General features: G+C 41.5%; 1 protein-coding gene across 5 annotated transcripts in view; it reads right to left on the bottom strand.

Moving 5' to 3' along the window:
• Window positions 1-4,872: 4,872 nt before the first annotated feature.
• LOC115195967 (low-density lipoprotein receptor-related protein 1B-like) overlaps window positions 4,873-11,469 on the bottom strand; it is a 196,818-nt gene continuing 190,221 nt past the window's right edge. For 3 of the 5 annotated variants that reach the window (XM_029756356.1, XM_029756358.1, XM_029756357.1), the window contains exons 85-90: window positions 10,309-10,422; window positions 9,135-9,211; window positions 8,350-8,440; window positions 6,558-6,708; window positions 6,224-6,319; window positions 4,873-5,548 (exon numbers count right to left, since the gene is read on the bottom strand). In XM_029756356.1, coding sequence (XP_029612216.1) covers window positions 5,405-5,548; window positions 6,224-6,319; window positions 6,558-6,708; window positions 8,350-8,440; window positions 9,135-9,211; window positions 10,309-10,422 — 673 coding nt within the window. In that variant the 3' untranslated portion in view covers window positions 4,873-5,404. The remainder of the gene's footprint in view (window positions 5,549-6,223; window positions 6,320-6,557; window positions 6,709-8,349; window positions 8,441-9,134; window positions 9,212-10,308; window positions 10,423-11,469) is intronic. The other 2 variants (XM_029756360.1, XM_029756361.1) reach the window with 1 other exon arrangement.

The raw sequence follows: 11,469 nt of genomic DNA, 5'->3' as shown, positions 1-11,469 counted from the left end.
TGAGGATGTGGTGATTAACAGAGTCAAAAGCTTTGGCCAGGTCAATGAATACGGCAGCACAGTATTGTTTCTTATCGATGGCAGTTACGATGTCGTTTAGGACCTTGAGCGTGGCTGAGGTGCACCCATGACCAGCTCTGAAACCAGATTGCATAGCGGAGAGGGTGCGGTGGGATTCAAAATAGTCGGTAATCTGTTTGGTACTGTATATTACAAAATAAAATATATATATATATATATATATATGTAGTATACAGTTGAAGTCGAAAGTTTACATACACTTAGGTTGGAGTCATTAAAACTCGTTTTTCAACCACTCCACAAATTTCTTGTTAACAAACTATAGTTTTGGCAATTTGTTTAGGACATCTACTTTGTGCATGACACAAGTAATTTTTCCAACAATTGTTTACAGACAGATTATTTCACTTATAATTCACTGTATCACAATTCCAGTGGGTCAGAAGTTTACATACACTAAGTTGACTGTGCCTTTAAACAGCTTGGACAATTCCAGAAAATGATGTCATGGCTTTCGAAGCTTCTGATAGGCTAATTGACATCATTTGAGTCAATTGGAGGTGTACCTGTGGATGTATTTCAAGGCCTACCTTCAAACTCAGTGCCTCTTTGCTTGACATAATGGGAAAATCAAAAGAAATCAGCCAAGACCTATCAAATCAGCCAAGAAATATTGGCAACTTCCACAAGTCTGGTTCATCCTTGGGAGCAATTTCCAAATGCCTGAAGGTACCACGTTCATCTGTACAAACAATAGTACGCAGGTTTAAACACCATGGGACCACGCAGCCATCATACTGCTCAGGAAGGAGACACGTTCTGTGTCCTAGAGATAAATGTACTTTGGTGCGAAAAGTGCAAATCAATCCCAGAACAACAGCAAAGGACCTTGTGAAGATGCTGGAGGAAACCGGTACAAAAGTATCTATATCCACAGTAAAACGAGTCCTATATCGACACAACCTGAAGGGCCGCTCAGCAAGGAAGAAGCCACTGCTCCAAAACCACCATAAAAAAAGACAGACTACAGTTTGCAACTGCACATGGGGACAAAGATCGTACTTTTTGGAGAAATGTCCTCTGGTCTGATGAAAAAAAAATATAACTGTTTGGCCATGATGACTATTGTTATGTTTGGAGGAAAAAGGGGGAGGCTTGCAAGCCTAAGAACACCATTCCAACCGTGAAGCATGGGGGTGGCAGCATCATGTTGTGGCGGTGCTTTTCTGCAGGAGGGTCTGGTGCACTTCACAAAATAGATGGCATCATGAAGAATGAAAATGATGTGGATATATTGAAGCAACATCTCAAGACATCAGTCAGGAAGTTAAAACTTGGTCGCAAATGGGTATTCCAAATGGACAATGACCCCAATCATACTTCCAAAGTTGTGGCAAAATGGCTTAAGGACAACAAAGTCAAGGTATTGGAGTGGCCATCACAAAGCCCTGACCTCAATCCTATAGAACCTTTGTGGGCAGAACTGAAAAAGCGTGTGCGAGCAAGGAGGCCTACAAACCTGACTCAGTTACACCAGCTCTGTCAGGAGGAACGGGCCAAAATTCACCCAACTTATTGTGGGAAGCTTGTGGAAGGCTACACGAAACGTTTGACCCAAGTTAAACAATTTAAAGGCAATGCTACCAAATACTAATTGAGTGTATGTAAACTTCTGACCCACTGGGAATGTGATGAAAGAAATAAAAGCTGAAATAAATCATTCTCCCTACTATTATTCTGACATTTCACATTCTTCAAATAAAGTGGTGATCCTAACTGACCTAGGACAGGGAATTTGTACTAGGATTAAATGTCAGGAATTGTGAAAAACTGAGTTTAAATGTATTTGGCTAAGGTGTATGTAAACTTCTGACTTCAACTGTATATTTTGCTTAGAACAGTTCTGGGGCAAAATAATATCACCAGTAGGCTGCCTATTGGGGAACCCTGCTCTAGTGCCTAACCACAGATTCTACTGATGTCTAGCTAAAGTGAAATTTGACCCTTGTCTGTCGGAAATCCATACATCTTCGAATATATTGCTTTGGATTTCCATGAGAAGAAACTTCATAAATTGTTCATAGCAAAGAAGGTGTCTGATGTACTGCAGATTTCCTCCTGTAGCCTACTGTGTGGGTCTTCCTACCTCATGCCAAAGCTACTTCTCACTAGAATGAGCAACAGAACAAGAAGGTTGTGGCAGGTTTTACACAGTGCCCACCCTGTGCCTACTTCCTTTCAAAGTGTCAGCTCCTGTTCTGTTCAAAGAAATGAACGTACCCTCCTCATTAGTTCACTTGTGAGGTCCGTTCTTGAGTGTTTGTTTAGACAGTTACCTTTCCTGTTACGTAGCCTAAGTAGGGGAGACTGGGGAAGTTGTAACACGTTTGGGCTTTCTACAGCTTGGTACTGTCTAATAGTGTATCTTCACTAACTGTAACCTATACAATATTTACAAGCCTTGTCAATTTACACTCCAATTATTACATTATCACAGGGAACTAAAATATTATGGTAAAAAACATGACGTACTGTAACTGTATTTTACTTACCGTCTGCATAATCTCCAGTGGACAGATTCTGTGCAGCTGACCAAATTGCACAAGATTTTATTTCTGGGTTAAGATTTTACAGTCTGCATACCAGCAGCCAATTAACACAGCAAGGGCGGATGTTTCCATAATACACTAGAGCACATTCCTGGAGACGGTCTTCTGAAACAGGATCGGAAAGCAGAGCAGCATATCCACCCCATATGATCTGAGGTGAATAGGATGTTCGACTAAGGCAGATATCGGAGATCTTTTTTTCCCTTCTTTTTTTGGTGTTATTAAGGTTATTTTCAAGATAATCTTTGAAAGACTGCAACTTTAATTTTAGCTAGCCAGGTTCTGGGTTCCCGAGAATATATTCCAGAGGAGGTTCTGGCTCTGTCTTTTTTAATCCACATTTGTGATCAAAATGAAGTTATAGACTGGAGAGACGCATTCTCAAAACAAGTATTATCACTTAACGGGAAAATAGTGATTGTAGGCTTCCTGCTTGGCTGAGGAGAATAGCACTAAGTATAAGGTGTGTTGTGGGTGGTTTAGAAAAGAGATGTCTTTAGTCTAAATATAGGGCCCATGACAAAACCCAGGTGTTCCTAGCCTTTTAATTCAAACTTTTAGGTCCATGTTTGTGTGATAATAGCTTATTAATTTCAGACTGACTAAAAGTAGGAAGGTAAGGTTTTTCATTAAAGAGATACTTTATAAGAAACGTTGAAATGTAATTTACCATTTAATGGCAATCATTTTCCTGTCTTCGAACAATACCTCTGTCTCTCCCTCACCCTTCTCTCTATCTCTCATCAGAAGGCAAAATCAATGTGTCCTTCAATGCGGATATCTTTTGAAGCCATACACTATTGTGGTCAAGCACCAGTAATACCATGTTTCATCGCATTGTCCAAATCCTTTTTGGTTGCACCTAAACATAGCTGCCTAAAGAAGAAGAAAATGCTGTTAACAAGCCTAATTGGGGATAGACCCGGTCAATGAGAAGTCATGTATCATCATACTTAACTTCCCTCTCTGTGCCTTTGAAAACTTTGTTCCTCTCGACTGTGGTACTTAAAGTAGTAGCCTACTCATGGTAGTTAAAGCTAACTTTGCAGGGGAGAAGGCATTATCTAGAAGCCAATTGATGTCCTCTCGCTCCCTGAGAACGACATAGGAGTTCCCAGGCCTAACGTTAGACCTTGAACAATACCAGATGTCACACAGCTTTTTACTGTGAGAAAACATGGGACTGAAGAATGGAATGTCAATAACAGCATTTTTCAACACATTGAATGCCAATTGTGCATGTGTTGTTGTTTTGAGTGATTTACAAAGTGGCATGGGTGGATTGAGAGTTGAATCCATGTTGATGGATTTCTTCTTAGTTAGAAAGGAAGGGACGAGCCTATCTATCTATGATTGAACGTTTTCAAGTAGTGTTGACTCCCGTGAGAGTCACCAACCAATGAAAAGATCATTCAAGAGTAGCATTCCATACAGCAATACAGGGCTCCCAGCAAATAAGCTACTTTCAATGTACATTATATAATAAGGTGTCTGCTAGCCATGAGTTTCTCTCACATTTTCAATCTGGATACTCTGCGTGGCCCTTGGTTAGAGAGGGTGGGGAAAATCACAGGGAGGCTGACAACACAACCAACCCTCTGCAGTGTGTGCGGGCAGGTGTGCTTTCAGATAAGGAGCAGCTAGAGGAATTAAACTGTGCCTAGTAGAAGACAGAGGAGCTGTCAGACTCAATCCCCAAAGGAAAACACAATCAATGTGCATGTAGAGCCTGAAAATCCTTCTGATCGCAAGGATACAGTACATTGAATATAGTAGTGCCACACAATCTCATGAGTGATCATATCGTTTAAGTCATTTACTTTTCTCCGTTGCTTTTGAAGATATCTGGTCATGGAAACATATCCCAAAATGTGATAATGCACAACAGATCCCTGGTTTTGGTGCTGTGGCTTAAAAGAGTTAGATAGGACATTTGCAAGAATGCAGTGACGCAAGACAACTTAGGGGACATATAGTGCCCCCTACTGACCCAACAATTACCACCCCCAAAGACAATCAACAAGTAAGGGAACAGTCCTGGGCCCGGATGCTATTGTTCTAATGATGAACTTAGCCTTAAGATGCTTTCGGGAAACTGGGCCCAGACATGTTTAGTCAGTTGCAATGTTTTTAAGTCTGAGCAAAAGGTCCTGTTTGCAATCAAATTGGGGAACCAGAGGCATACAACAATACATTTTTATATAAAAAACAGAAACACAATATATATATATATGAGCAGTAGTGTATTTGAAAGGTCAAGAAACCCCCCATTTATTACATAGCGATGCACTGTACAGTTTTGTATAAAAGTACTACACGCAATATCTTGTCAGAAAATACAAGCCAAACTGGACATATATAAATCATATATAAAATTATAAAACTTCTGTTACATCTTTTATCGTCATTTGAGAAGGTAAATACTGTATACATGAATGTAGGCTGTGACACCATAGTACCCTTTTTTTTGTCCTATTCTTGCAACACATTGATTAGCGATTGATTAGTGATCAGCTGGTAACAGTTGCGAGCTCAAAGCATCATAGCAGGGTTCTACTTTAGTTGAAGGAAAGTGTTGAAGAGAAGGTCGTTTTCAGGTGCTGTTTTTCAGTGCAATGCAAAAGATACACATCGCAGTGTTGCCTGATGTTGCCTCAGACATAACATGAAAACAGAACATTCTAGTGTGATATGGACATATAAAAATCCTTTCTTTTCATTTTGTACATTTATACAGCTCATAAAATATTATACCAATAGCGTACTGTAAAAGGCTATGCAACTGTCTCTCGTATAGTTGCCTCCAGTTTCTTTGGGAGTGGCTCTCTTCTCTCTTCAATATTGATGACGGGCTTCCGACAGTTCTGTCCCTGATCAAGGTATAACTTAGCATATACTGGGTTGGGGTAGTTCATGGCCTGGAAAAAAGCAAAAAAACCCAAGGAGAGTATTACTTTTACACTAAACATGGCCAGGATGAACTAATAACCATTTCATAAGCCAGCATGATATAAATTAGATTAATTAGTTATTAAAGTATCTCGTATCTTTCAGATGCCCAGCCTATTTGGGTATAAACAACAATTGACAGTGTTAATGTGATTAAAGTATTTTGCAGCACGTCCAGAGCCTATTGTTGCTTAACAAGCAAGACAAGGACACTGTCGCTGACATCCCACCAGGTGACTGTAGACAAGCTCTAGCCATGTGGAACACCAGCAGATGGTTTCTTTCAATTATAAAACTGGGTGGTTTGAGCCCTGAATGCTGATTGGCTGACACCAGTGGTATATCAGACCATATACCATGGGTATGACAAAACATGTATAACAGGTAATCAGTTTATAACAGCAATAAGGCATCTCAGGGGTTTGTGGTATACGGTCTACATACAGTACCACACCCCATCGGGCCATATTGCTTAATTATAACACATATTACAGACATTCTGGAGGAAGCCTTTACCGTAGCTTTCATGAATACAACATGAGATCTTGGATTGGAACCCAATGGCCTTGGCTTTGTATCAATATACAGTAGGCTTTTATACAGCATCTCTCCCAGAGAGGACAGTAAATTCACAAGGAGTTTACCTGTCCAGGAAGGATCTCCTTAGGGAGACGATGTACTCTGTCAGGGTGAACTGACAGAGTGTGCAGGTGACTAGACCTCACACCAACACACCAACCCTACAACACATAATGACCACATTAACATCACACACCAACCCAACAACACAACCATTACAGTTTTACCTTCCTGAATAGAATAAAATACATCTTTGTCTATTGGCTACATGCCAGTATCCACACTGGCATAACACTGAATCAATGTATGCGTTCTATGTAGTACGCTAGTGTGGGTATTGCGTAGCCCTTGTGAGTAACTCAGTGAAAAGGGAGGATACAGGAGTAAGCGTTTCCAAACCTTGTGTGGGTCCAGGGTGAAGCTTGGCTGAAGGTGATTCCCAGCATCAGAGTGATTGTCGTGGTCCACCTCATACATGTTGTACGAGGGGTTACCGATCTCTACGTTTATCCCACCATTCACCATGGGCTGCCGCTGGACTATTTTCCCCCTGTAAATGATAACATTGATGAGGTTAGGAGAGCATTATAAACCTTCATGACTGCTTACGACGATACGCATGACCAATAATCACACAACAGAACATGTACAGTGCTTTCGGAAAGTATTCAGACCCCTTGACTTTTTCTACATTTTGTTACGTTAGTCTTATTCTACAATGGATTAAATAAATACAAATCCTCAGCAATCTACACACAATACCCCATAATGACAAAGCGAAAACAAGTTGGTAAAAAACAGAAATACCTTATTTACCTAAGTATTCAGACCCTTTGATATGAGACACGAGATTGAGGGCAGGCGCATCCTGTTTCCATTGATCATCCTTGAGATGTTTCTACAACTTGATTGGAGTCCCCCTGTGGTGAATTAAATTGATTGGACATGATTTGGAAAGGCACACACCCATCTATATAAGGTCCCACAGTTGACAGTGCATGTCAGAGCAAAAACCAAGTCATGAGGTCCAAGGAATTGTCCGTAGAGCTCAGAGACAGGATTGTGTCGAGGCACAGATCTGGGGAAGGGTAACAAATCCTTTCTGCAGCATTGAAGGTCTCCAAGAACACAGTGGCCTCCATCATTCTTAAATGGAAGAAGTTTGGAACCACCAAAACTCTTCCTAGAGCTGGCCGCCCGGCCAAACTGAGCAATAGGGGGAGAAGGGCCTTGGTCTGGGAGGTGACCAAGAACCCGATGGTCACTCTGACAGAGCTCTAGAGTTCCTCTGTGGAGATAGGAGAACCTTCCAGAAGGTCAACCATCTCTGCAGCACTCCACCAATCAGGCCTTTATGGTAGAGTAGCCAGACGGGAGCCACTCCTCAGTAAAAAGGCACATGACAGCCCACTTGGAGTTTGTCAAAAGGCACCTAAAGACTCTCAGACCATGAGAAACAAGATTCTCTGGTCTGATGAAACCAAGATTGAACTCTTTGGCCTGAATGCCAAGCATCACATCTGGAGGAAACCTAGCACCATCCCAGCAGCAGGGACTGGGAGACTAGTCAGGATCGAGGCAAAGATGAACGGAGCAAAGTACAGAGAGATCCTTGATGAAAACCTGCTCCAGAGCACTCAGGACCTCAGACTGGGGTGAAGGTTCACCTTCCAACAGGACAACGACCCTAAGCACACAGCCAAGACAACACAGGAGAGGCTTCGGGACAAGTCTCTGAATGTCCTTGTGTGGCCCAGCCAGAGTCCGGACTATAACCTGATCGAACAACTCTGGAGAGACCTGAAAATAGCTGTGCAGCAACACTCCCAAAAATACAAGTGTTCCAAGCTTGTAGCGTCATACCCAAGAAGACTCGAGGCTGTAATCGCTGCCAAAGGTGTTTCAACAAAGTACTGAGTAAAGGGTCTGAATACTTAAGTAAATGTGATATTTTATTTTAATTTTTTTTTATGAATTTGCAAACACTTTTAAAAACCTGTTTTTACTTCATCATTATGGGGTATTGTGTGTAGATTGATGAGGGGAAAAAAACGACTTCATCAATTTAAGGCTGTAACCTAACAAAACGTGGAAAAAGTCAAGGGGTCTGAATACTTTCCGAAGGCACTGTATGTAGTATGAAGTGACTGGGTATCTTTTGGAATCTGTCTACTTAGAAGTAAAGACATACCTTTGCTTCCTCTTGCATATGAAAACCCCCAAGGCCATGGTAGTGATGAGAATCACCAGTAGAACCAGTGGGACAATGATGGCCATGCTTCCTGTAACACACAGATCAAACTATTAGACTTAAACATGTTCAATACGTGACATTCTTCCCTCCTCTCTGTAGTGAAACAATACAATATGCTAACATCCAAAAAGCTTCAGGGGTTGGAAAAATAACTTTCCAACAAGGTTCTTCATATGGGGACTGCATTTCTATGACTCTGCTAAAGTTAAAGTCAGTCTATGGAGGTAAAGGCTCAGTCTGCACAGTTAAGCCTTAAGAGCAAGTTGACACTGAAACTTCAGACTGCAGACCAAGATCAAATACCAATCTCTGGGAGGGTAGGGTGGTTCAAAGAGTCTGAAAAGGTCTCCAAATCCAGACAATAGCACTTTTAGAACTGAAAATAGGCAGTATTTTTCTTGTAGGACTGTGTGTCTATGTTTGTGTGTGTGAATGTGTGCGTGTCTGTACAGATGTAGGATCTTAATTTAAATAATCCTGCAGCAACAGGAAATATGAATTATCACCTGGATTATAATTAATGGACATTTTTGTAGGGGTTGATACATTTTTCGTAATGGACATCAAACTTTAGAAGCCTTTTTAAACTCAAATACACTACAAGTTTACACATTTTAAGCAACAGAATCGTGATCAAATTAATATCTTACATCTGTATGTTTCTGTGTGTTTGTGAGAGAGCGCGAGCGAGCGAGAGCGTCTCTTTACAACTTACTACTCACCCCCGCTGATGTTGCCAGACAGACTGTTCTTGGGGGCAGGTCTCTCACACTGTGTACCTGACCAATCAGCTGGACACCTAGAAAAGTCACAATGAGTATGAATAGCTGTCTGTTGGTCAAACCAAGTCTCTTTAACAAGAAGGCTATAGTGTACACACACTATACCCGTCTTAATTAGGGAGGACGGGCTCGTGGTAATGACTGTACCAAATACATCAAACACATGGTTTCCAGGTGCGCCGTTCCGGCCCTTATTATGTGCCGTCCTCCCCTCGGCAGTCTCCTGTGACACACACACACCTCTCTTAATTTAATCTCCTCATTTGGTAAAGTCTCAGGGAACATGCATGCATAATTCATTCCCTCATCGAGTTAAAGAAAATAAGCATAATCTCACACGAAGTCTTCATCCCAAACGGGACCCTTTTTCCTTTATTTTGCACTACTTTGACCAGGGACCATAGGAATCTGGTCAAAAGTGGTGCACTATGTAGGGAATAGGGTGCCATATGGGACCCATCAAGGTTTGGATGTAATCCAGAGACAGTGATCCATTACTACATTTCTCTTTCCCCTCCCTTGCCCAGAGGATAGGAAGACATGCAATTACGCTATATGTAATCTGACAAGGGGGACTGCATGATGATGAAATGATATTAGCTAATATTAAATAGACTGTAAGCAGCATTTAATCAAACTTTCATTAGAGGGACTGTGGCTCACTGCAGGTACCACATGAATCATAGTCCTGAAGGGAATGACAGCTTGTAGCTGACCTATATAAATCACACCATTTGTTGCTTGGGAATATGCTTAGCTGCAGAAAGTTGTTCTCGATCACTTAGAGACTGGGTTATTATCCTGTTTTCACTACATGTATTGAGAGGCTAGGGCAAAGAGAGAAACGTAAGGTGCGTTTGTGCTGTGAATGAGGGGACGAGGAACATGTGTTGTAAAGGGTTCTATTGTACAATAATGTTAGACAACAGACAGAGACAGAGGTACTGGTGAGAGTCTGAGTTGGGGAGTGATATACAGAGTGGATGCTGCTGGAAAGTGAGACAGTGAGGGCTGGTCTCGGAAATGGCAGGAGAGGAGGAGGGAAGGAGATGAGGAGAGGAGGAAGGAGGGGAAGGGAGTCAGGGAAGAGAGGAGGGGTAAAAGTCAGACCTACTTGCACTGGGGTTTGTTTAAGGCAGTTAACGTGCAAATCCCTTTATTCTGACAGTAGTTATCACACGGATTGGCCCGAAGGTCACAGCGCTGGTTCAAGAACCCAGGCGTGCAGCTGCAGCATAGAGAAATTATCGCCACATGAACGAATCATTTATTGAGGAACACAGAGACAAAGTCTGCGTCTGAAATGGCACCCTATTCTTTATATAATGCACTCCTTTTGACCAGGGCCCACATATGGAATAGGGTGCCATTTTGGACGCATAGATAAAAGAAGATAGAGCACAATACATTCTCACAGTCCACCAGCTCGGGCCATTGGAGGATACGGAGTATGAAATCGAACCGATGTAGCTAGGCCCTATTCCATCTTAGTGTTTCCATAGGATGTGTGCGTGTTCAGGTGAGAAAGCTAAGCATTATGGCAAGCAATCCATCCAATGTCACGCCAAGTGGGAGCAAAATAAGTTCAACTGCAGGAATAGCCCACAGATTGTTGTTTGAGATCTATAGAATGACACAGACCCTACCGGTCAAACGTTTTGGAACACCTACTCATTCAAGGGTTTTTCCTTATTTTTACATTATTTTTACATTCTACATTGTAGAATAATAGTGAATACATCAAAACTATCAAATAACACATATGGAATCATTGTAGTACCCAAAAAAGTGTTAAACAAATCAAAACAAATCAAAATGTATATATATATATATATATATATATATATATATATATATATAGTGGAATTTCTTTCCTTCTTAATGCGCTATGATGAAACTGGCTCTTTTGAGGACCACCACAGGAAAGGAAGACCCAGAGTTACCTCTGCTGCAGAGGATAAGTTCAATAGAGCTACCAGTCTCAGAAGTTGCAGCCCAAATAAATGCTTCACAGAGTTCAAGTAACAGAAACATCTCAACCGTGTGAACCAGGCTTTCATGGTCTAATTGCTGCAAAGAAACCACTACTAAAGGACACCAATAAGAAGAAGAGACTTTCTTGGGCCAAGAAACACGAGCAATCAACATTACACAGGTGGAAATTTGTCCTTTTGTCTGGAGTCCAAATTTGACATTTTTGGTTCCAACAGCCATGTCTTTGTGAGACGCGGTGTAGGTAAACAGATGATCTCCGCATGTGCATTTCCCACCGTAA

This window comes from Salmo trutta, chromosome 6, assembly GCF_901001165.1.
Source record: "Salmo trutta chromosome 6, fSalTru1.1, whole genome shotgun sequence".
NCBI lineage: Eukaryota > Metazoa > Chordata > Actinopteri > Salmoniformes > Salmonidae > Salmo > Salmo trutta.
This window is presented reverse-complemented; position numbering and strand designations above follow the sequence as displayed.